The sequence below is a fragment of the Caloenas nicobarica genome, chromosome 1 (assembly GCF_036013445.1).
Source record: "Caloenas nicobarica isolate bCalNic1 chromosome 1, bCalNic1.hap1, whole genome shotgun sequence".
Classification (NCBI taxonomy): domain Eukaryota; kingdom Metazoa; phylum Chordata; class Aves; order Columbiformes; family Columbidae; genus Caloenas; species Caloenas nicobarica.
The window spans coordinates 121,388,262-121,413,649 of record NC_088245.1 but is presented as its reverse complement, the minus strand read 5'-3'; the positions used below and the strand labels follow the sequence as shown (position 1 = coordinate 121,413,649).

Here is a 25,388-nt window from a genome sequence, read left to right as displayed (position 1 = left end):
AGAAACTAAAAGCTTCAGAAGATTAATTTTGATATTCTGAAATACTATGTATAGAGATTTTAAATTATGTAGGAAAAAGAGGTAGAAGTGGCACATATTAAAGAATTAATTTGATAACTGTATAGACATAATAAACACAGTTAAAAAAAACTGTACTGAAGTCAGAAGAATCCACACATGACATCTCCCAACACCATCACTTTTTGCCAGAACAGCTGGGGTCATAAAGACCAATCAAAAAAATCCCCACCAAACAATCCTTTTTAAACTTAATACTACTTTTATGTTTGCTTAATTCAAGTCAGAGCTTGAAAGTATTCCTGTTTAGCAAGACTAGGCTTTTTAGTGACTTGAAGCATTAATTTAAAACCTCATTTGCTCAACTGACCACACTGAAAAGCAGGAGAAATGGAAACTAGTTGATCATTTTAAACAATAGTTAAAAATTAAGAAAATGTTTTACACAAAATCTCATCCCTTCTCTGTGCAAACACAATTCTGAGATTTTCAAGTGTTACACAGGAGGGACAAGGGGATTTAGCTATAACAATTCACAAACTGATGGGTAAGGGAGAAGTCAGTCAATTAACGTGGTGGAATGCCTGAATTTTAGGGGAGGAAAAGGAAGAATAAACATTGGTTTAAAAAAAAAAAAAGATCAACTACAATAAAACAGGATAAAACCACACCGGCAGGCACCACCAGGCCATCACTTCACAAGATTCAACTGCCAAATACACTTTGCCATTTAAGAAGCAGTAAAATAAAACACCAAGACAACTTTCCATTCTGAAATGGATATAAGTTAAAGAAAACAGAGCAAACTACATCAGCAGAAGGCATACAGTACACGCTGTTGCGAGACCACTCATATCCTTCTTGTATTTAGAAACAAAGCTATGACCAGTGAGTCGTCAGAGATAAAGAGCATACTCATAGGCACCAGAAGTGCCAACCCTTGATTTCTGAACAGCGATTTCATTTCCTAATCTGTTGAAATGGGCAGATGAAGGAAGCCAACCAGAAAATAAATACCATCAAATCAAAACACGGTTAACAAACTTGCTCATGAAACACTGAAATGAAACCTTGCTTCAGATTGGTTCTTCCCTATATGTAGGCAGTGGCATGTACCAAAGCACAACGCCAAGCTCCACCTCTGCTATGTAAACAATATCCTCAATTTAAAACACCACTTGCGTTTTTGTTAGTCTAATGTAAAGAAATTAAAGGCCTTTTCAAAATAATTCCCATGTCTTAACAGAGCTGGAATGAAATTGCAAGGTAAAGGTTTGGGCCTGCTTTTAAAGGTAAAGGGTTTAACAACTATGTTATCATCCAAATGAAAAGGTGTTTTGTTTTGTTTTTTTTAAAAAAAAGGTCTCACCAATTCTTCATAACTTCTATAATGCTCATTGCCTTGCCAATCCAACCTTTTAGGAAGCAACTAAATAGAGAAAGAAAAAAAAAAGTAAGCGGCTACAGGGTAATGAAGGATAGACCATTTTCAATACAATGTGTGTTGAGGGGAAAAAGTTGGGACAGTAGAGTGGAAGAAACTTGAATGACTTGTAAGGGAAACTTTTGACGACAGCAAAAGATTATTTCAGAGCCCACACAGACCTGGTGCTGCTCCAACTCCTGCACTAGCACCTGCAGAGAAAAGGAAAAAAAAAAACCAGATTTAGAGACGGGCAAGCCTCTGGCTTCTCAAGCAGCTGCTGCCGCAAATGGGCTCGGGAGGGGGAGGGGGGGAGCGGCTGTTCACACCTCCCCTTCAATCCTCTTTGCGGCAGCGAATGGCCGAGGGGTGCGAGCCCAGGTGAGTGTGCGGCGCCCCCGTACTCACCTTCAGCGCTCTCCTGCAGGGCCCCGTGGTCAGGAACCGAGCTATGAGGAAGTAGAGCTCTGCAAGAGACACGGGGAGAGACGGGGGATGAGTCCGGGGCTGGCTGGGGCGGAGGGGGGGGGAGCCCCCGGGGTGACTGTAATTCATAATCACGGTCAGGAAGATGGCGGCAGGGAGCGGCGGCACCGGCGGTAGCTCTCGCCCTGGCCCGCGGCCGCTCGCGCCCCGGCGGTTTTACCTGATTCAATGAGCGGCAGGGACACGCTGCCGCCGGAGTTGGAAGAGGCCGGGGGCTCAGCCATGGCGGCCCGAGCCCGGCGGCTGCCGCTCACTCGCTCGCTCGGCACAGTCGCTGCTGGCGGCGGCCGTTGCTGCCCGGGCAGGGAGCAGGGAGCAGGGCTCAGGCAGCGCCGGGCGCGGGCAGGGCCCGGCTCGGCATAGCCCTGTCAGCGCCGCCCCTCCCCCACGGCCAACCGCCAGCCAACCGCCCCCCCCTCCCCTCCGCGCGCGGGAGCGAGCCGCCCCCGCCCCCCGCCGGACGCCTGGCTCGCGCTCGGGCTCGCGCTCGGGCTCCCCTCCCCCTGCGCTGGCGCTTAGCGCAGCCTCCGCGCCGCCGCCATCGCCGCCGAGCGACCAGCCACGGCGCCGCCGCTGCCACCTGCGCCGGGCACGCCCCGGGGAGGGCGGAGAGGGGGGAAAAAAAAAGTAGTCCCCTGTCCCGTGCGCCCGGCGGGCGGCGCGGGGAGGAGATGCGCCCGGAGCCGCGGCGGACGCGCGGGGAGGGCGGCGCGGCGAGGGGCGGCCGAGCAGGGGAGAGGGCGCCCGGCGCGGGGACGGGAGGGCTGGGCGCGCGCGCGGAAGGATTGCGCGAGGAAGGTGGCTATGACGGGGCGTTGGTGGGCGGGGCCGCCGTGAGGTGCCGGAGGCGTCACGGGGCGCGTTCCGGTGCGCGCGGCGCGGCCGTTGGCCTGTGGCTGAGGGCTGGCAGCGCGCGTGCCCCGGGGCTGCCGCCGGTCGCCCCGGGGCCCAGCGACGCGGCCTCTGCTCCGGGCGGGCCGGGGACCGGCGTGGACAAGCTAGAGGCCGCCGCGAGGCACCGAGAACCGGCCGCGGGGCTGGCGGCTCCCCGGGGCAATGTGGAGCCGGGAAGGCGAAGCGGGCGCCGTGTGCCGTGGGGCCCAGGCCTTCACGTAAAAAGCACGTTGTCCTGCGAGTGCCCCGGGCCGCCGGAGCGCTGGGTACAGCGGTGCTCCTGCCGTGCTGAGGGAGCTCGGGAATGGCTCGGGCAGCAGCACGAGCATATCTGCAAGCAGAGCATCACCAACTAGTGTTTTTACACATGATCAGTTGTCTTTTGCTTCCCGAGTGCCACTTCAGGTGGATCTCCTAACTCCTCCTGTGCTACCGAGGCTACGTGGGGGTGATGCACGGGGGCATCTTAGCTAACCTAAACTTCAGAGACTGGTATTTCCACACCTCTCTCTGGAGGAAGGCATCACTTTTCCAAAACCGGCAGCTTTGCCCCAGTGTCTTGCATTGCTTCTCTGCAAAAGGGTGCCAGCATCACCTCTACTCCACCCCAGCTTTGAGAGCCTATTTATGGGCGATTTTTTTTTTTTTCCCCCCTCTTTTTTAGAGTTGTTTCTCGGTTCTGCCCAGCATGAATGCTAATATAAATGTAGCAATGGCTACAGCTGCATTGGATTTTAGATCTGAGCTGTTCCTTTTTTCCTTTCCCCACCAATGGTGGCTTGGTATGCACTTTGAGAACCTTTGAAATAAAAATATTTTTTACATAACACTGGCGCATCCTGGAAGGCAGACTGCTGCTTCTGCCTCCCCCTCTTCACCTCCTGCCTGGTTAGTGTTCCTGCATCACGGTTCAGGTACAAGAAAAAGGCATCCTGCCCATTAAAAAGCCTCTCTTTAGAAGAGAGCCATGGTTTTCCGCTTCCTGTATTGCCGCAAGCTTCAGCTGCATCGTTCTTATAGGCCACTTGCGTTCCTCTAGATTTTGTTGCCAAACAAATCAGTATTCATTAGCTCAACCTGGATGCACTTCAGGTGCATCCATGTTTTAAAGAGCTGTGGTCTAGTTGACACCAGAAAATGAATTCCAGAAGAATGGTGCAGTGTGAACATGTATAAAGCAGCACCGCCTTAACCACTAGTAGCAGCATACAAATACCACAGAGTATCTCCAAATAAACATTTTGTTCTGTTCATGTTGTATTTTGAAGTGGACAGCCCTCTGTTCCGTAGTGCTGTGTCCAAACCTGCATTAGCTGTCACTCCATTCTACAGAGCAAATGGATCTGGTACAGGAAAGAACACTTTTTCTGAAGTATATCCATGGAAATTCTTGTTGGATGAATTAAAATGCCTTCCAATCCAATTCTCCACAAGCAGAATTGACATCTAGTGCCAATACATACAACTCCTTATTTTCCCAGTAGCCAAACTGGTGATTTTTTTTTTTTTTTTTTTTTTTTTTTTACAGTTACACGTTGGCATTTCATGCTGTGGAGGAGGGCAGCGTATCTGTCATTTATATAACCTTATTTATGGGGTACAACATGTTTAGCTTGAAATTAGATTTCTTCCTCCTCCAGTTAACTGCTTATAATAGCTGGAAAATACTTCGAGAGCTTTTTTTTTTTCCATTTTGTTTTTCCCTTTCTACTCAAAGGGTCCCCAACATTAGCTACCTTTAAATTAATTAAGAGAATCATGCCTATATCTACATGCACGAGCTCTGGAGAATCACACATTAAGACTTGTGAAAGGCAACCCCATCTACTACAGAATCAAAGTTCATAGTTGATGCACTGACATATTTACGAGGTATACTTTTCTTAACTAGGGAAGCCCGTTACATTCCTTACCGCATGGAGTGGGGCTGCTCAAACCAGATGTAGCGCTCCTGACACAGCTGCCCCTGTCCTGTCCTCCTGCAAGCATGGAAACTCCAGAGACGCTGTCACGGATTTACCCTCATTGAGTCCTTTCACTTCTATCATAAAGAAATAACTTTTTGTCCCCAAGAGTAAATATTAGGGAGCAGTTACCATAAATTAAACAGTGGATAATAGATGTTAGAGAAAGACAACAGGATCTCAACATCAGAGACTCAAAAAAACCCACATGAAAAGTAGGCAGTCAGTAAAGGAGGGAAGAGGTGATTCTGGAGTATCTACCTGCAAATTTATTAGTCATTTAACTCGTGCTTTTGACTTGCTAAAAACACAATAAGGTAACTGGAGGGGGGGTTTGGAGAGGAAGGCAAGGGGTTAGAAAAAGTGGCATAAATTTAATTTTGGAATATCCAAGAACTTCAAGCCAAAGCCAAGTGTGCTTTGCGAGGAATGCAGCTGTGATGGAATTGCACCAGAAGCACTTTGTGGTCCAGTGTTGGAAGACATCCAACATACAAGCTAAAGAAAAGTTAAACATTGCTTAAATATTGAAGGGCTAAAATGGTAAAACACTTTCTCAAATGAGAGCATTGTTTAAGAAAGTTAGAGGTGAAACTGAAGGGGTTTTTTTAGAAATAACTGTGATAATTTGAAGGCAGTACCAAGAATGTACAGGAAGCAGACACTGCTTGCAGGTGTTACTTAATAGTATAAACAAGTTCTCTGTCAAGGGGAACAAGAAACAAAGAACATTACTTTTTCATCTTGACTCCTCCCAAGACAAGGTTGACAGTTGCCTGATAGGCATCAAATAGACTGCGAAGATAAAACCATGCAACTAACTGCTGCAATACAGCAAATTAATGTGAAATGGGAAAAACAAAGCCAACCAAAAAAAAAAACCAAAACAAAACCAAAACACAAACACACACCAAAACCAAACAAAAACCAAAACCAACACACAGAAAAAAACCCAACCAACCAACAAAAACAAACCAAAACAGAACAACCCTGCACTCTGTGGGAAAACTGTAGTAATGCTGTACTAGATTTGATTTTAATATATACTTGTGCTAGTTCGACTGAAATGAGGCAATTTTCTTCATGCAGTTAGAAACTTTTTTTCAGCTAGCACAGTTGTTGTTTGGATTTAGTTTGAGAACAAGATAACACACTGGGACCAAATTGTTTTTCTTAAGTAACTTTCCAGTGTTTTTGAGTTGGAATGAAGAGAATGTAAGAACTTACCAGTATCTTAGTTGTTGTCTGGGAGCCAAGGTCTTTTCTGGGTGCTCTATCTGCAGGTGTGAGGCAGCTGGGAAAGGGGGGCATGGATGGGACAGGCCTTGACTGACACCCAGTCTGATCAACGAACACATTGCATGCCATTAGTGTCATGCTTCATATTTAAGGAGAGTTGGGTTTCCAGCTGGGGAGACCCATTCTGGTTCTTCTGTTTTGGTTGAGTTCTGTTCTGGAGTTCCTTTAATTTGGCTGCTTTGCAAAGGCCTCTGGGCCTTTCTGCCCTTTTCCCTCTTCCGCCAGGATCAGCTGTTCAGGACCAGGATGCTGCTTCCTGGGACTGACTGCTTAGCCCAAATGGAGTTCATGAGGAATTGTTTTGAGCATAGTTTATATTTTATTTCCATTTTCTATATATAATGAGTAGTACATTAGCATTATTTTGTTATTTCATTAAACTGCTTTTATCTCAATCTACAAGTTTCTCCCTTTCCTTTCAATTCTTTCCCCTATTTGAGGGCAGGGGAGTGAATGAGCAGCTGTTGTGGTTTTGATTGCTACCTGGGGTTAAACCATGACAATAAACATGCTCCCTTTCTGCTGAAAGCTATGACATCATCAAGATTGATTTAATTTTCTCAAATACAGCAAGAAAGAATCTGGACAGTTTTATACAACACAAACTGGTTCTCGGCACAGGTATGTTTGTTTGAAATCACAATCCATCAACCTGCAACCTTATGCAGCGGGTACACACTGCTCACAGCATGTTACACTCACCTAACAGCTCATCAGCACCAAAAGGGAAGTGTTCTTGTGCCTCCCTCCCTGCTCCTGCCCAGGCTGCTCCCCAGCTCATCCTCTCTGCGTTCCATTACATACACTCAGCTACCTGGAAGAGTCCACAGCCTTAGGTTCGTTCTTCCCCAGGCACCAGAAGCTTTATTGATTTTAAGGCAAGATTTAGGGAAATTCCAATATGGTTCCAACATAACAGCAACACCATCTGACCAGTTAACATTCAAGAGGATTGCTTTGTGCATCTTCCTTAAAACAGTTATTTACACGTCAGTGCATATGCAAACTCTTAGATACTGAACAGATGAAAATATCTGATGCTTACTAATTATTGACTTTTTTTTTTTAAAGGTAACAGAAACAGCACCAGGCTTTCAGCTTTAAAACTTCAATCCAGATACAACTGCAACTACAGTTTTCTACTTGGTACTCACTCCCTGCATTACCACCTCTCTTGAAAAGCACATTTTTTAACAATGTAAAGAATATGGTTAAGAATCACTACACCACTTAGACTGTGATAGTCAATGCAGGAGCTACAGAAACTTCCTTTCATAATCAAGATTTATTTGGCTTTTGTTTGATGATCACAGACACTATGAACAATTTTACAATTGTTTTTATTCACATAGGGTTTTTTTAAAATCTAAAAACTATAATACTCTTTTCTAAAACTATTTCAAATATTTGATCTTTGTAGACAAGCTGTCGTTTTAAAACTGGATGTGAAGTTCCAGTATCTCGAAAACTGACATAACAAGTTACATCTGCCAAACAGAAACTTTTACCTAGTCAGTATTTAAAGATATAATAAAAGATTCCAAACTTTTGCATCACTGCTACAAAGTTTTTGAAAAAAATAAAGCTGCAACTACCAAAAATAACTTTGTCACAGATATACATCACTCAGCAAGAAATCCAACACTAGGGAGCAGTTTTATTAGATAAGCAATTCTACTGATGGTACAACCATAGATAAATAACTAAAATATTAAGACATTCTCAACGTATCATTAGGAATTCCAAAGTCTGATCTGTGTTATGCTTCTTTTAATAGGATAGAAAAACTGTCCCTCAGAGTCTATGGAACATGAAGCCTAATCAAGACTTCAAAGCTTTCTCCTTAATGTAACATGCCATTAATTGTTTCATAGAAAACAGACAACCATTACATGATCTTACCACTTAAAAAAAAAGCATTTACACTTATCTAAATATGTAAAAAAATGAGTTGAGTTGGGATTCTCTCCTTTTTAAAAATGTGTTTTCTAGAACTACTAAAAAACTTGCATTTACAAAATAGTTGATAAAAATATTCCTCTGAATTGTACAAGAAGAAAGGTATAAGGACCACCAATTAAAGACTTGGTACCAGATGTTACTCAGACTTAGCTTCTTTCTCTACTGCTGCATCAGATGCTGGGGTCTGAAAAGAAAAAAAGCAAAACACTTAAAATGCAGAAAGTTTAAGTGACTCAGCTTTTTAGTTCGTAATATTTTTAATGCACAAATTAGCTAACTTGATATAGAGAACAACCATGACTTGTTTCTACATACCAATTTATTAAGACTGTAAAACATGGTGTCATGATCTGCTTATTTCTTTTGGATAATGACCTACTAAAAACAAACTGTCTTGAAGAGGCTTCTATCTCCTCTGATGCATCAGTATGAATTTCAGAATGTTGCTATTGTTACTACTCAATACACTGTAAAGCATTTTAATTTTTTTTCAAAGAACAAAGACCATTTCAATCATTACTGCCTTTATGAAAGAAAAAAGGGGCTTTTTAACCTACTAAGCTAAAATCCCTGCATATAAGGTGTTTAGAAAACACTACAGATACACTTCATGCATTTAAATTTCAGTGCAGCACTATTAACATATTCTCAAATCTTACCACGTTTTAAAGTAACTGAGACTTAGAAACACGGTACTGCATGACAAACAATTTTGGAAAAATACATTCAGTGAAACTGAACCGTGGCAGCAGAGCTATACTGTTTTCAAGTCAAGTCTCTATATGCTGTACCTTAACTTCAGAACAAGTTCATACAAACTTAATGAGTAAAATCACACCACCATTTAGATAGGAAAAGTTGCTCCACTTGCAATGCAGGTTAAAAAAAGGAATGCAACACATGTACTAACATAAAAATGACACTTAATTTAGTGATTGCAAGGCTTTGCAGCACCAGCAGAAGAACTGAGTGTTCAGTCACAGCAGCACCCGCACAGGAACCCCAACACCCGTTCAGTCTTTACTGCCACCTGGGGGAAGCTTTTCAAGGATGACCTACAGAAGCCATTTCCACTTGCAGGGGCTAGTCTGCGAGCATTACCATAAATTGTCACTGGCCCTTCACCAGATCGTGGATTAACAAGAGCATCACTGACACTATCGTCCTGATTGACAACAGAAACGTCCAACAGGACGGACTGTTCCTCTGCCTCTTCTAGACTTGGGCATTATATTAAACCTGCAATTTTGGCTGGCATATGACCAACGTGAAACCAGCAGGAAGATGTGTCCTAGAGCTCAGCATCCATTTTTTATCAATTTACATCTTCTCTGCACTGGTGTATTAAATAGACCTTAGCTGAGAAATATTGCCAAATTTAACTTTTGCTGGTATTGCTGAAATACTGCATGCACAAATTAAAAGACTGAATTATGTAATAGTAGTACAGAACCAGAGCTACACAGAAAGTTAAGCCAAATAAAGAATTCTTAATTATAGCACAACTTTTCCATTATGATCACACCATAAGTAAGCTTGCAAATGAAAACTGTTACCTGACAGTACATTGTCTTGTACACTCAAGTACCATCCTGTACCTTCCTTACCCACCAAAAACCATAATCTACTTAAATACTTTTTTCCTCTATTTGAAGATCTATCTGCACATTGATAGATCAGTGTGAGAGAAAAAAAAAAAGTATCTCTGAAAAAATTACTTTACAACACAACTACCAGACAGGAAACATGAATCACATCTAAATGACAAAAAAAAACCAAAACAAACAAACACACACACCATGAAAAAAAAAAACAACAAAAACACCCAACCACACTGACTACCTGATCAAACTCCACTGAACTAATTAAAATGAGCAAGGCATTCGAATAGTGCAGAAACCTGAGACTAACTGTAAGCCTGTTGCCACATGAAAATGTGTGTTTCATCCAGTTGCTAACAGCTGCCCTAGTAAGAGGCGCTGTTGCTCACCACAGATCTTGTCCTAAATTTAAAATTATGTCCACATTCCACAAAAATAGAGTGTAGAGGATGTTTTTATGATCAGTGGCTCCAAAAAAATGTCAGCAACACAGCCATTTTAGCACAGTATTACAGCCAAGACTGATTTGGCATATTAATTTCTTCAGCAACAACTACGAGTATTTCTTGTGCCTTCTCTTCCATTCCTGCACCAACCCGTCCCTTCTACCAGCAAAGTCTGTATCTATGACTCCTATAAATGTTACCTCAACTTTGGTTAAATCATTTTGACCTCGGGTTTTCAGTGAAAACTGCTTCTAGTACCAAAAATGAATATTGCATTTATCAAAAAAAAAAAAAAACCACGGAGTAGCAAGAAGCAACCTCTCTTCCAGTAATGGCATTGGCAGACTAATACCCAAACCAAGCCCTCCAAAGACACCTCCACACACACAGAGAGCAATATCCTCTGTGTACATCCCATATGTATTATTTTGCCAAGACTTGCTCACAGGGAAAACAGCCCCTCTCTGAAGGACATTATCCTGTACTGTAACTTGGGTAAAATTCTCACGTTTTTCCTTAATTTAGGGACTGTTATCACATCACTGCAGCTCTTCTTTGGGCAACTAGAATTGTCCAGGCATATCTACTAATATTTTAATAGCCTACATGTTTCTCTTGTCCAAAATAGATTCTGTTACAAGAACTGAATATGTTTCTGATACATATTTGGATAAACCAGTACAGTAGGTTATTCAGCTGCTTTGCACCAAAGAATAGAGACAACTTTACCTCCTCACTTTTAGCTTCCCCATTTTCTGCAGGCACATTGTCCTTTGTCTGTTCTTGGTTTGTCTCTTCTGTCTGTTTTCCTTTAGGCCCCTTTTTCCCCTTTGATTGAGCTTTCTTGTCCTCAGACTTATCCTACAATGAAATAAATCTGCAGTAAGTAAATTCATGTGACTTGCTAGGCAAACTTTGAAAATAATCAAAACCACACAAAACCAAGATGGACTCGTCAAACAGCAAGAGCTATTACCAAAGACTAATGAGATAATACATAGTTAACTGCCAAAGAAGTTTTTTAAACTGTATATAGACGATCACAGTTTTAGATAGTACAGTGAGAGAATCAAACTGGGATGAGAAGATTCTAGTGGCTAGATAGAGCAATTTGTAATGTATTATTTAGCTTTCTGGAGCATAAAAACCAGCAATGCAGTCCTTCCACTTTGTAAATACAAACCACTTCAAACTCTTTTTCCTCTTATATTGATAGGTGGGAATTTCAGCAACTTAACCTAAAGAAATGCATCACCTAGAAGTATCATTTTCCGTGCTCCTTTGTTAGTATCTCAGTCACGTCCTCTGTATCTACATGACTGTTGTTAAATGGGTAGGGAAGAAGTATTTGTTCAAGAGCTATTTTCATATAAATATGTAATACATCCTCCCAGGCATTCCTCACAGCAACCACATGCTACAAAGTTTGCCTGTCCTCCAGCTGATGCCCCTACTTATAAAATATTTCTGTCAATTCAGAATTACATAAATGCACTGGTTTTGACACCATCTGTCAAACATTACTTAATGACACTAACAAAAATTTTCAATAAATTACAAACTATAACACTGGTTTTGGTACAATAAGTGACAAGAAAACAATGTGTTTATACCTCTGAGCAGACCACTACACTGATCTACCTTAAAACGTGCCTGATCTCATTAAAAAAGTGTGCATTTCATTGGTATGTTCTTCAAATTATGTCCTAATTTGTTGTCTCTGACCTAAAATTAACTCCAAGAAATAAAGTTCTCATTTTTGTATATCTTAGGTACTGTAGAAATGTGTATCTCAGATTAATATTAGGAATCCATTTTGATCAGAAGTACTCCACACTATCTGCACTCCAAGCATCCTTCTTTACAAAAAGCATACAACTTTTTAATAGCTATCTGAATAAGTTTCCTATTCTACATGACCATTCATGTAAAATACTATCTTTATAAAAATACTATTTTGTCAACCAACTACAACATTTAGCAAAGTCTTAAGTGTTTTATGCCACTGGATATAAACATGCAATAAGCTACATCATATACACAAAAGATGCAAAGTAAAAAAAACAACACACAATACTGAAGCATCTTCTGTCCACAAAACCTTAGGAATTCTTTATTCCTATTTTTAAAAAAGATTTATTATTTTTTTTAATCCTCAAAAGCACAGAAAAAAAAAGCTGAAACGTGCTAATGGAAAAAAAATATTAAAAAGTTATAAAGGCTAAGCTCCATATTAAAAATTCAGGTAACAGACAATTTCACAACACACAGACATCTGTGTTTTGCTGTCAAAATGCATTTTTCTTCATTAATATTTTTTAAAGAAAAATACCATGCAAGTCCATAATGAGCAAACTATCTAAAAAATACTATCAAGAGGTTACAAAGTTGATGCAAAGAAGCATCTTTTGATGGATTAAATACAGAAAATAGATAACAGTTTTTAGAAAAAAAAATTAAAACTATTGATTGATTGGTATGTAACAGTGAGTCCAGAGATACCTAAAATAACTGAGAAAATACTAAAGCTGGAAAACTAAAACACAATCAGAACAAGAGAGATTTCTATATTAGCAATGAGAAAGTTTTCAAAGGACAAAAGATTTTAGTGACAGCATGAGTTTTAGAACAAAGGCGACCAAATGTAAAACAAGTTCTACATTTGAATTGCCAGTGGTAATAGTGGTAAAAAAAAAGAGGGACTGTTCATTTATTCATATTACGACAGTATTCCACGGTGGCCTCATGGAAGGTGTTCTACTCAATATCTTGAGACGACAACTGTTTGTGAAGTACTTGGTTTACATGAGTATGTTCCCAGCTATGAACTCTGGAAATGTTTCTTTCTAGAGGTAAAGCAGTTATAGGCAGCAAGTAAGAATCATGCATATCAGTCAGCACCAAGTAACATCATTAAGAATTAGATGTACCACACAAGGACAGAAAAAGAACAAAAAAAAAACCACACACCCCACACCACAAAACACACACCAGTACTGAAATAAAATTGGAAAGCTTCCCCAAATTCTTTAGGCTTGCAACTCAGAAAAGGGATGGAAGTGCACCGATATTCAAACGACTATAATGGAAGTGCAGTACTGATAAGTAACTGTTCAGAAGGATTAATAAAATGAAAATATCAAGTCTGTGAAGCGGAACTCTGTATTAGTGTATTTGAAACACTCTTAATCCATACACTAAAAAAAACCATATGACCACAAAGGAACACTTGAAAAACAATACCAACAAGCCAACAGATGCACATTTTTCCCAAGAAACAAAGAATTTTACAAATCAGTTACTGGCACTGTGCACGCTATACTGAAAAACTGAAAGATTCTGCTACACCACACTTACACATACACACAAAGACCTGAAAGCTAGACTATATACATGGAAACTCAGACATTTTTTCAGTGATTAAATAATTCAATTTTTTTTTCCTGTGCCAACACACTGCTTTAAATCATGAGCATATTTTGTCTCCTTTTTTTTAGTGATGAAATACAATTCTATGTACAGTTGCTTTGACATTCAAGCAGCTCTCAGTACCAAACTACCATCTAACACTCAAATCAGTGACCACTGCAATACTCTGCAATACACTGCATGCTTCACAAGGATCTACTCAACCAGTGGTGGAATGGACCTGTACATACTGACAGAAGCATCTGAAAATGATACTTCAGCTAAATGAGCATTCCCACAAGGAATACGTGAAGACGAGTGAAAGCGTTCAGACACTGTGCACTGGCATGAAATGAGTGGCCACCAGGCACCTGCACAATGAACTCTACCACCCCCTCTCTCTTCCGAGCGACTCTCACCTTTGCCGCCAACTTTTTTGGTTTCGGCTCTGCTTTGGCAGGAGCAGGTTTCTGTGAAGAAAGAACAGATAAGGGAGAGATTCAGCCCTCCATAATCCCCTTTTCGCTACGGGAAGGCACCACAAGCCTGCCCAGCCCGACAAGGACACCCCGCTCTCGCTCCCGTACTCACCGCGGACAGCCGCGCCGATCGCCTCTTCGGCTACACACGGGGGAAAAGAGAGAGAAACGCCATCAGCGGGCGGGCTGGGAGCGGGGCGGGCCGCCCCGCCTGGCCCGCCACAGCCGCCCTGCCCCGGGCACCTACCTCCTCGGGGGCCTCCCCGTCCGCCACCGTCACCTGCCAAGACAAACAGAGCGCGTCAGGCGGCGCAGGCGCCTCGGGCCGGCGGCGGGGCGGGAATGGCGGCCGGGCACGTGACGCCGCCGCCGCCGCTCGCCCGCCCCCTTTCCCGCCGCCGCTTTCGGATTGCGAGCCCCGGAGAGGCGGCCGCCGAGACCCCGCCGAACCTTCCAGACCCCGCCACCGCCGGCTGCCCGCGCCCGGCGCCGCCGTCCCCAGCGGGGCCCCCGGCACGGGGTGTATGGAGCTGGCTGGCAAGGGGAAGGCGCCCGCCCCAGCCGGCGAGCGGTGGCGGCCGCCGCACCGGTGCGGTGGCGCAGCAGCCGCTTCCCCGCGCGGTCAGACCGCCCTCCCGCCGCTACGCCCGCCCGCCCCTGCGGTTCCCTGGCGGCTCCCGCCCGCTTCACCTTTCTCTTCGGCATGGCGAGGCTGCGCGGCGGCGGCTCCCGGCCGCGACCCCCGGAGCTGCTTCGGCGGCAGCGGCTCCCGCCCGGCTGCTGGGTGCCTCACGGGCAGGCGCTGCGGCTGCCTGCGAGCCCGCCGCGCTGCGCAGGGAAACCACCGCCCCCCCTCATCCCAGCAGCGCCAGCGGCGCCGCAACAGGATCCAGCCGGATTGGCGGAGGGGGGGCGGGGGGGAAGGCTCCCCGCTCTCGAGAGGCCGCCGGCACCGCCCCCCACCGAGGGGCGCCTCTGCGGGGCGGGGCCGGAGGCCGCCAGCGGAACCAGTGCGCGCACACACCCCTCCTCCTCTTGCTGAGGGGAAATAGGGGGGGCGGCCTCTTGATTGGCCAACTCCTGTCACGTGGCCGCACCTGTCCCCGTTTCCCCTGGCACAGGCACCCGCCCCCCAGCCCACGTGCGCGGGGGAGCCGCCCCCACGCGGCGCCGCCCGCCCGGGAGGCCCGTTAGCGGAGGGACAGAGACGGGGCGCGCGGCATGGCGGAGAGCGGCGCCTGGCTGCTGGTGCTGAGCTCCGTCTTCCTCTGCAACGCTCTCAAGATCCTCCTGCCTTCCTGCTCCTCCATCGTAAGTGACGTCACCGCGCCCGCCCCACCCCCTGGCGGCCCGGGGAGGGGGGCGGCGGCGGCCGTTCGCGCATCGGGGCCGCAGCTCCGCGCCCGCCGCCGCCCCCTCTTCTCTCCTGGTTGCGGGCCCCAGCTTCTGCCGTGCTGTTGGCCTCGCCCTGCCCGCCCGGGCTCTGCCGCCGTCCGCCGAGACAAAGCGGGAGCGGGCGCTGTGCGAGGCGCTGTCGGGGCTGGGCGCCTGGTCCCCGGGTGGCTGAGGGAGCGGTGGGGCCGCGGGGCGGGCCGGTGCGGAGGCCCCTGCGGAGCGCCTGGGGTTCTGCGGAGGCGGCGTCACCCCCGCCCGACAGCGGAGAGCTGAGGGGGGGCGGGCGGGGGAGCGGAGCCGTTTGGGAGGGCTCCCGGTGTACCCGTTAGGCGTCCCCAGCGGTGACTGGCAGGGCCCGGGCCTTAGGGAAACCTTGAGAGGCTGGTACCGGGAGGTGATCAAACATCGTGACAGTGGGTCACTCCCGTATCACAGAATCACAGAATGTCAGGGATTGGAAGGGACCTCAAAAGATCATCTAGCCCAATCCGCCTGCCAGAGCAGGAACACCTAGATGAGGTTACACGGGAAGGCGTCCAGGCGGGTTTTGAATGTCACCAGAGAAGGAGACTCCACAACCTCCCTGGGCAGCCTGTTCCAGTGTCTGTCACCCTCACTGAGAAGAAGTTTCCTCTCAACTTAAGTGGAACCTCTTGTGTTCCAGTTTGAACCCATTACCCCTTGTCTTACCATGAGTTGTCACCAGGAAGAGCCTGGCTCCATCCTCGTGACGCTCACCCTTTACATATTTATAAACAGCTCGATTAAGCAGCGCTTCGAAGCAAAGTTCAGCGTAATGAGTTACCAGTGTCTTAAGTGATGCTCCAGCCCTTAGGACATTGCATGGAATGTAAAAGATGGCTTTGCTCAGTCTTCTGTGTTTCCAACAGATGGACGTCGCCATTGTTGGGAGATCAGTGGATGCAGAGATTAAGGGGTTAGGCATCATAGGAGAAATGTTAAGTCACAGTCACTAATCAGGATGCCCCGTGGTCTGATCTTAAGCGTCTCTGTGGAAGCGTCTGTAACAGAATTATGGACCAATAAACTCTGTGACTGCCACATTAACTCGCATGTAAGCAAGCATGCTGAAATACCTATCGTTCTGCTCTTCCACATAAATAACTTCACTGTCATACGGATCAGTGCACACTCTTCAATAAATGGATAAAAATCCTTTAAAACACAAATTTCTCTTAGTTTGGGAAGCTGAACTCAGTGTTACTATAGATGACTAATGAAAATCTCTGCTCTGCTTTCTGCTGTGGTTTGTGACAGAAACGTAATGTTCTTATTGACTGCAGAACTGAGAACATTGTGAGGAAAGAAGTTACATGTGTCTTGAGAAAGACAGATTTTTTTTAAGGAACAGCAAGAAAAAGATTTTATGTTGTCTGTATCTCCATTTCTGTGGTAAAAGGAGTTCATGAACCAACAAGCAGGTGGTGCCTCATGAAAAGAAAGTAGGAAAGTAAAAGAAGGGGAGAAAATATTTGCCAGTACAATGTGTGATTAACTTTTTACATTTCTGTTAGTAGGAAATAACTTTAGCCAAGAAATCAATACGACGTTATAAGAAAACTGCATTTAAATGCACGGGTAAGATGTAAGAAAAATAACTATATATATCGGATTCATCCAAGGGTGCTTAAAGAGCTGGCTGACATCATAGCGAGATGTCTTTCCATGATTTTTCAATGTTTCCTGGGAATCTGGAGAGGTCTCAGTTGAATGGAAGCTGGCAAATGTTGTCCCAGTCTTCAAGAAGGGCAACAGGGATGAGTCTGGCAACTACAGGCCTGTCAGTCTCATTTCTGTGCCTGGCAAAATCACGGAGAAAAGTTTTTGGGAGTTATTGAGAAACATCTGAACGACAACACAGTCATTGGCCCCGGCCAGCATGGGTTCATGAGGGGAAAGCCCTGCTTATCAAACTTATTTTCTTTCTACAACAAGGTTACCCACCTAGTTGACCAAGGGAAGCCTGTTGATGTGATCTTTTTGGATTTCAGCAAAGCCTTTGATACTGTGTCTCACAGTATCCTCCTGGACAAGATGTCCAGCACACAGCTGGATAAACACACAGTGCAGTGGGTGAGCAATTGGCTGACAGGCCGGGCTCAAAGGATTCTTGTAAATGGGGTTATGTCGGGCTGGTGACCAGTCACCAGCGGGGTTCCGCAGGGACACATCTTAGGGCCAGCACTCTTCAATGTCTTTAGAGATGATTTAGACTCAGGACTTGGAGGGATTGCTTAGTAAGTTTGCTGATGACACAAAATTGGGAGGAGCTGTCGATACTCTCAAGGGCAGAGAGGCCCTGCAGAGGGATCTGGACAAATTGGAGATCTGGGTAATCACCAGTCACATGAAGTTCAAGAAGGGCAAGTGCCCGATTTTGCACTTGCAACACGGCAACCCTGGCTGAACATACAGACTAGGGGACAAGATGCTGGAGAGCAGCTCTGCAGAGTGGGATCTGGAGGTTTTGGTCAATGGCAAGTTGAACATGAGCCAACAGTGTCCTTGGCAGCCAAGAGGGCCACCCGTGTCCTGGGTGCACCCAGCACAGCATCGCCAGCCGGGCAGGGAGGTGATTGTCCCGCTCTGCTCTGCACTGGTGCGGCCTCACCTGCAGCACTGGGTGCAGTTCTGGGCAACACAGGATAAAAAGGATATAAAGCTAGTGGAGAGTGTCTAGAAGAGGGCTATGAAGTTGGTGAAGGGTTTGGAGAAGAAGCTGTTTGAGGAGTGGCTGAAGTCACTTGGTTTGTTCAGCCTGGAGAAGAGGAGACTGAGGGGAAACCTCATGACGGCTACAACTTCCTCACAAGGGGAGGAGGAGGAGCAGGTGCTGATCTTTTCTCTCTGGCGAACAGTGAGAGGACCCGAGGGAATGGCAGGAAGATTTGCCGGGGAGGCTTAAATTGGACGTGAGGAAAAGGTTCTTCCCCCAGAGGGTGGTGGAGCACTGGAACAGGCTCCCCAGGGAGGTGTCACGGCCCCAAGCCTGACAGTGTTCAAGAAGAGACTGGACAAGGCCCTCAGACACATGGTGTGACCTGTGGGGTTGTCCTGTGCAGGGACAGGAGCTGGACTCGATGATCCTTGTGGGTCCCTTCCAACTGAGGACATTCTATGATTCTATGAACTAACACAAATTTGTGTTTCTGGTTTTGAAGCAGTGATAAGATGCTGCCCAAGATGGATCACAACTCTCAGCCAAGTACGGCAATTTGTGTGTTTAAACAGCCCAAGCTAGGCAATCTGTAACCTAGACGTGTGATTCCCATTTTGTGATCCGTGCATTACTGGTGAGGTTTAAAAATGGGCTTCAGTGAATAAAGTTTCCACGTTAATTAGTTTAGACCTTTGCTGAGGCTGAAAATGATGAATAAGTAAGGGGCAGTGGATGATGAGAACTGCAAGGAGGGAGGAGGGCAGTTCAGCTCAGGATGCAGCGCCAGGCCAGGTCTCGGGGTTTGAAAGGTCTCAGAAGGCAGCATCGTTGAGAATGGGGAGATGAGGAGGTGAAAGCAGAAATAGAGAAGGGAAAGGCAGTTAAAAATGGGTAGAAAAGTTGAAAATCACTGCCCTACAGGAACAGTAAAACCCTTTTTTGTTTGCTCCAGTCAGAACAAGAGAATAAAAATTCTTTGGCTCTTAGAACATATTGCAGATGTTAAGTATCTTGATGAAAGGACCTTTTTTATGGGAGGCTTTTGAGTACGTAAACAGGAGATCATACTTTATACATGTTAAAGAAAATCAATGAAATTCTGGATTAATAACTGGTACTATTTATTTGCTTCTTAGATATCCAGATTGTTACAAAAGGATGCAGAGCAGGAATCCGAAATGAGAGCTGAAATTCAGAACATGAAGCAAGAACTCTCAACCATTAGTATGATGGATGAGTTTGCTAGATATGCCCGTCTGGAAAGAAAAATTAACAAAATGACTGACAAGCTTAAAACTCATGGTAGAGTGCAATGTTTACTCCCTTTTCTAGTTTCTGAAAAATGTTTTGTCAAGAGTGTTTTCAATTTTAAGTATATTTCTCCTTCAACTGTTTTTCTCCCCCTCTTAGCCATTTCCAGTGTTCCTCCCCCATTTTTTTAAAAAATTTATTTGAAGTTTTTGGAGAGCTTGTTTTTGTCTTTCAGTTGTGCATAGTTCTATGTACACTGATAAGGCAGTGATGTAGATACAACATTTTTTTACAAGGTATTTCCTAGGCTTCACTGTGCTGTCACTTTTTCTCAGTGACGCTCATCACTGAATCATGTTTTTACTATGTTGATGAAGTTGTCTGCTGCATATCTTCACTGCAAAAGGATGAATTGCTTGGCTGGGGCTATTTGTTTGGCGTACTACAAAATTCTAGAGAGAAAGCCTTGATCTGTAAGGTAACCAGATAAGATCTTTCCTGTCATCTCACAATCCTGCTTAATCTTATGCAGCAGCATTTGCAATAAAGCCGTAGTGCTTTGCCTCAATGAGGATTTTATGGTAGTATGGTCCATCATCTTGTCGTAGAAAGTGCACGTAAACCTTTGGCACCAGAGCTTTTGCCCTTGCCTTTGCCCAAACTCACTAACTGACGCTAACAGGACAGGAGAATACTTGCTTTGTCTGCCTCCTCTGTGCAGAGTAGCTGGATGTTTATAGGCTCCTTGCTTGGAGAAAAGACAGTCTTTACAACTGCCAGTTTTGGATTGCTTTCAGTAGTATAATTCTTACCCCAATAATTTCAATTAAACTAGAGTTGAGTAGTTTACTTAGCAACCAACAACGTTTTTAGAAAACCTGAGGCCACCATTATGTTTGAAGATGTGCTGTCTTCACTGGGCTTCTTTGTGTTGGTCTGAGGTACTGCAACAGAAGAAAATAGACATGAGAACTTTTAATACTGAACCTGGCCAAGATTCATTCAGTGAAGGAATTGTCTCAACTGTGTTTCTGAATGAAATAAGGCAAAAAGTGCACCTGCTAAAGCCAGCATTCTCCCTTTTTAAGAAAGGGGAAAATTTAATTTATACTTCAGCTAAAGCAGGTTCTTAAATTAGTAACCACAGTGACTGTTCTCATTTGGGAATAGTGTTCTTGATTACATGTGACATTTCTCTGTCTTGGATATAAGTGTTTTGCAACTTTTCGTAGTAGTGTTAATAAGAAACTACGATGTGATACAGACCTTGCACTTGCAGAAGGGTACCTTCAATATAGCTATGAGTCATTTGAAAAGAGATTTTTCAACAGTGATCTGAAGAGTGAAATATTAATACATTAATAGTTTTACATAAATATAATTAACTATTATAAATAATGCGGAGTAATATTTTTTTTAACAGTGAAAGCACGAACTGCCCAATTAGCCAAAATAAAGTGGGTTATAAATATTGTGTTCTACATCTTACAAGTAAGTAAATATTTTATTATGAATACAAAGTGCTAAACTAAATCCTCAGTCGTGTTACAATTCTCTCCTGCATTTATTGGCTGATGATTAGTCACAAAGGTGTTTGACATTTCAGTGACAGTGCATGCCAAACGTAGACAGTTTCTTGAAGTCAAAGCGAGAGATGTTGCTGATAAGGTCTGGTAGTTGTGGATGGAAGGAGTTTTGAGTTTTATTTTAGCTCTGTGTTTCTGGTTTTGACATCACAAGATAGGAATTTGTCTTAGCTTTTTAATCCCTGGGGTTTTTTTCATTTACGTATGGCACTGGACCCAGGAAAGTCCTGATACACGCAGGTGTATTTTACTTATGTTTTTGAAAACAAAATATGCTTTTGCTGAGGATACAGCTCTCCACTTACAGCTGCCACACATCTCCCCATGATGCTTCATCAGAGTGTCTGTAGTTCAGACTTGATGCCAGAGAATTGTCTGCTAATCAGGATGACAGCGGTCAACCTGAGGATGTCATTAGGGTAGTGTTAAAGCAAGTTGGATTCCAAGCAGGCAAGGATTATGGATAAAAACAGTCATTGGAATTTAACAATTACTATTACAATGTTTGTCTATGCTAGATTGGAACCAGGATCTCAAAAGAAAGCAGTATTTTCCAACGTCTCACTGCTACCTCTTGTGTATTAATTTAAGAGCATACCAAGTTTAAAAATATTTTCAACTTGCTGAAGAACAATTTAAAATAACAAAGAAACTATTCCCTTTAATTAGAATTTGTTATTTACTGATTCAAAATAGTGGTGGAAATGTGCTTTGGTGTGTATTATCCAAGCTAATAAAACTTTCAATTCTAGGCTGCCTTGATGATCTCTCTGATTTGGAAGTACTATTCCGAGCCAGTTACAGTGCTTCCAAGCAAATGGCTTGCTCCGCTGGAGCGCTTGGTAGCCTTTCCTACGGGGGTGGCAGGTAAGGACTGCGTGCTGGAAAAAATACATTTCCCAAGCCCATGTGGCTGCTAACTGTGTAGTGATGAAGAGCATGCACAGCTTAAAAGCACTACTCTGTACGTTTCTTCCAACCCTTGTAACACAGGGAGGAGTTTCAAACATTTGATAAGTTGTTTCCTATGTGTTCAGTTCTTGTTTAGTTAACTGACAATGAAGTAGGCTATTTGTCATTTTTATTTCTTCTCAAACAGAGCAGCTTTATCCATAGGGAACAGACTCTGAAGAAGATTTCAAATCAGAAATATTTTTTTAAAAACCCACTGAAATAGTAGAATTTGGCTTAAAAATGGGCAAATACTTCATAGGTCTGTCTTGCTTACATGCATTTCATATAAACTGATGGGGTTTCATAGCAGTGTAACTCCAGAGAGGGTTATGCTTTAGGGTATGCTCCCTCTGGGCATTTTGTCTTGTCTGTTCCCACCCTTTTTCCAATCACACTTCTGTTGCATTTTGACCTACTTAAATCCTTTTCTTTTGGGCAGTTGAATCAATTAATCAGAACAATATCACAGGTTGTAGACCTCTGTTTCTGGATGAAATGTGTGCTGACTCCATGCTAATGGGATAAGCAGACAGGCAGAATGACAGGACAGTGTAGCATGGAAATTTAGCATCAAGCTAAAATGCTGCTGGTGAAACTTCATATTAGGCTTCTAAGTCCTAACTGTTCTAGAAGGAATTCCAAAATATGTTGTTGGAATTGTATGTTGTTGGAATTGTATGTTGTATCTTTAATACTGTCTAGAGAATGATTTGTATCTGCGTGCTTACTGGATAAGAGTCTGCTTCTGTGCAGGGTGGGGGAATAGTCCTTGGCATACTTTTATTTAAATATAATTTGAAGGGATTTAACAAGGTTACTATCCATGTCTGCCTTCCAATCTCCTTTTTTGTCTTGGCTCATAATTACAGTAAAGAGCTTGCTTTTAAATTCTAGGTGGTAAATACAAAAATGTCTAAAAATCACTAAAAAGATAATTTCTTCACATGTACAATGAATAGCTATGTGTTCTGCGATTCTATGCAGCATGATTCCATGTAGTCTGCTGTGTGTTACGGTCTGGGCACACCCTCCATTCTGTCCTACCAATACAAATCTCTGTGCTGCTGGTTGGAGAGATGGGACCCTTTAAAACAGCCGTGCAAGGCATCTGGGTCAGTAGCGAAGGTCTCAGTAGAGGTTTTTTATATTGCTGTATGGGGAGCAAGGGGAAAGGAGAGGAATATGGATATAATACTTTTAAAAAGACTGATTTAAGTTTCAGAGGAAATTTACTTTTTACCTATCTCAGATCTTGAGTTTAGGTTCTAGCAAAGTATTCTGTTACTTGCCAAGCCTTTAACTTCAGCACTTAGACGTTTTCTGTTAGGTACACAGCAAATGCTTTTAGCTATGCGTTGTATATACCAGACTTTGGCTCATATTCATGTTATTTGGTGCTTTTTTCCCTGGACAATCTTCGTTTTTTTTCAGGACCAGCACCAAGTTAGCTGCCATCCCTTGAAGAGAGACATTGGTATATATAAAGATGTTTTGTTCCTGTTTACCTTGTAACTCTTAAGTTTCGGGTTTTTTTACACTTCCGAAGTTTTTTCAGAGGCATGTGTGCATCAGAGTTATTGATGCAATGACTTAAATAATGTTTTATGTCTATTTCAGGTGGTGTTGGAATTACATGTTGGCTTGTGGTTTGTAATAAAGTTGTAGCTATCATGCTACACCCTTTCAGCTGAAGGAATCTCAGTAATCCATGGAGTCCTCAACTACATTTTCATTATCACTGTTTTAAATTAATAAAAAAAAAAAGGAACAATTGTCTTTCATGAGACTAGGTCTGAGATAATATTTGTTACTTCATTTGGATATCGGCCAGTATTCCTTTTGATTTATTTTATCTTTCCTTAGTTTGTTTTTCAGTTTGGGGGTCAGAATTCAAAGAACAGCATTGCTGTTTATAGAACCTCATTTTGTGTCTGTTTCGACAAGTATGAACATTGATTCATGGCAGAACCGTAAGACTTTGTCATGGTATAAATTCACCAAAATCTAAGTGTTTGGTTTGTATTTTTAAGTTGGAAATGCACTGGCATTAGGAATTAATTTGAGAGCTTTGCTGTTTCTTTTCTGTATAATATGGCAGTTTCACGCAAAGGTGGGATTATATTTGGTGACAAGTGGTACTAGAGGATAGAGGTAGGTGGTTTGGTTTGTTTAGCATAAAACAGAATTAGTTTCCTCCATGTTATTTTTTACACTAGAATTGGCGTATTCTTGGGCTGCCTTAGAGAATTTGTTAACGATATATATGCAGAGTCAACCCTGAAGAGACTCACTCAGTTGCCAAATACAGGATGGCTGGATACTTTTTCTTCCCTGACTTTTAAGATTCACCGAACACTTGTATTTTTTCCAACTTTTATTGATAACTGACCTTTCCTTCCTTTACATTTTTTCTACTTCCCAAACTGAGTGAGGATCACTGAAATGATTTCCTTCTGTGTTTTGGGAGGAAAGGTCTGGCCAACCTTCTCAAGCTCCATGTTAAGAAAGAGAAAGTAGAAGACGGTGCTGTTCCTCCAGAGAACTACATTTCTAAGGGCTTTAGCTTATGTTAGTGACAGTCCAGGATAGCCCAAAACGCCTATGTAAATGTAAAAAGGCAAATTAGTGATTTAAATGTCTAAAGTAGTAACAGAATGGTAGCAAGCAGGAGGAGGAGGGAAAACAATTTTCTCTTTTGGAGTGAATCCTTCCTGCTGTATTTAGGTGCAGGAAACAGCCACAATATTTTGAATTTAAAGACAGTCAGAATTCTTCCTAGTACTGTGCCTGTAGAACAACGACAAAGTTGCGATATCTTGTGTGCTACCCTGTGGTTGCAGCCCCATAAGACAAATGGGTGGGTTTATAAAATTCCTGTTCCACGCCTCCTTTTTAATTTTGTTTGGGTTTTTTTGTTTGTTTGTGGTTGGTTTGTTTGTTTGTTTTACATGAGCCTGAACAAAGCTCTAGCAAAGCTCTAGGGGACACCATTTTTCCGCTGGGCCTTGGCCGTTCTGGTTCAGCTTCCCACTCTGTTCAGTGCGATGTGTCTCTTGTGTTGCTTCAGGTCCTTTGCCTTCCTGCAGGAGAGGGCAAGGGCCCCTCCATAATCAGTACTGCACTTAGAAATTAGTTCAAAATGTCATGATGTGTGTATGTATATATGCATGTATTTAATTTGTTTTAATGTTAATTTTTTAAAAAATTGTTTTATATTAGGGATTACATTTAGCCCACATGAAAATAGGTGCATTAAATATCAAGAAAAAATGTTGCGATTGAATGTTATGTATAATTGTGTTTTTATTAATGAAATAAAGCTTTTCAACCCATCTTTGATTTTCTAATCTATTTTTCAGTAGTAATTACAGTTTTCCTAAACAAAAACCCCAAAACCAAACCAAACCAAAAAGAATGACTCATTCCCCGCACCCCCACCGTGTTCTTGCATAAGGAGCTACTATTGGAATCAACAGACCTAATTTATTAATTGTTTTTAAGTATTTGGGACAGATTATTTAGCTATGACATTAAGATATTTC

General features: G+C 43.4%; 3 protein-coding genes across 3 annotated transcripts in view; 1 reads left to right on the top strand and 2 right to left on the bottom strand.

Annotated features, from left to right (window-relative positions):
- BRWD1 (bromodomain and WD repeat domain containing 1) overlaps positions 1-2,390 on the bottom strand; it is a 57,450-nt gene extending 55,060 nt beyond the window's left edge. Inside the window, exons 1-4 of the mRNA XM_065627287.1 lie at positions 2,088-2,390; positions 1,850-1,908; positions 1,624-1,653; positions 1,388-1,447 (exon numbers count right to left, since the gene is read on the bottom strand). Of these exons, the coding sequence (XP_065483359.1) occupies positions 1,388-1,447; positions 1,624-1,653; positions 1,850-1,908; positions 2,088-2,151 (213 nt within the window). The 5' untranslated portion in view covers positions 2,152-2,390. The remainder of the gene's footprint in view (positions 1-1,387; positions 1,448-1,623; positions 1,654-1,849; positions 1,909-2,087) is intronic.
- Positions 2,391-6,921: 4,531 nt separating this feature from the next.
- HMGN1 (high mobility group nucleosome binding domain 1) lies at positions 6,922-14,971 on the bottom strand. Its single transcript, XM_065658410.1, has 6 exons — positions 14,671-14,971; positions 14,228-14,260; positions 14,093-14,122; positions 13,921-13,971; positions 10,823-10,954; positions 6,922-8,230 (listed from the first exon to the last, which is right to left on the bottom strand). The coding sequence occupies exons 1-6, from the start codon at positions 14,683-14,685 to the stop codon at positions 8,183-8,185; spliced, it is 309 nt and encodes a 102-aa protein (XP_065514482.1). The 5' UTR covers positions 14,686-14,971; the 3' UTR covers positions 6,922-8,182.
- A 42-nt stretch (positions 14,972-15,013) lies between these two features.
- Positions 15,014-25,120, top strand: GET1 (guided entry of tail-anchored proteins factor 1). Its single transcript, XM_065658399.1, has 5 exons — positions 15,014-15,291; positions 19,192-19,357; positions 20,730-20,797; positions 21,645-21,759; positions 23,464-25,120. Exons 1-5 carry the CDS (start codon positions 15,202-15,204, stop codon positions 23,535-23,537), a joined length of 513 nt encoding a protein of 170 aa, XP_065514471.1. The 5' UTR covers positions 15,014-15,201; the 3' UTR covers positions 23,538-25,120.
- The last annotated feature ends 268 nt before the right edge of the window (positions 25,121-25,388 follow it).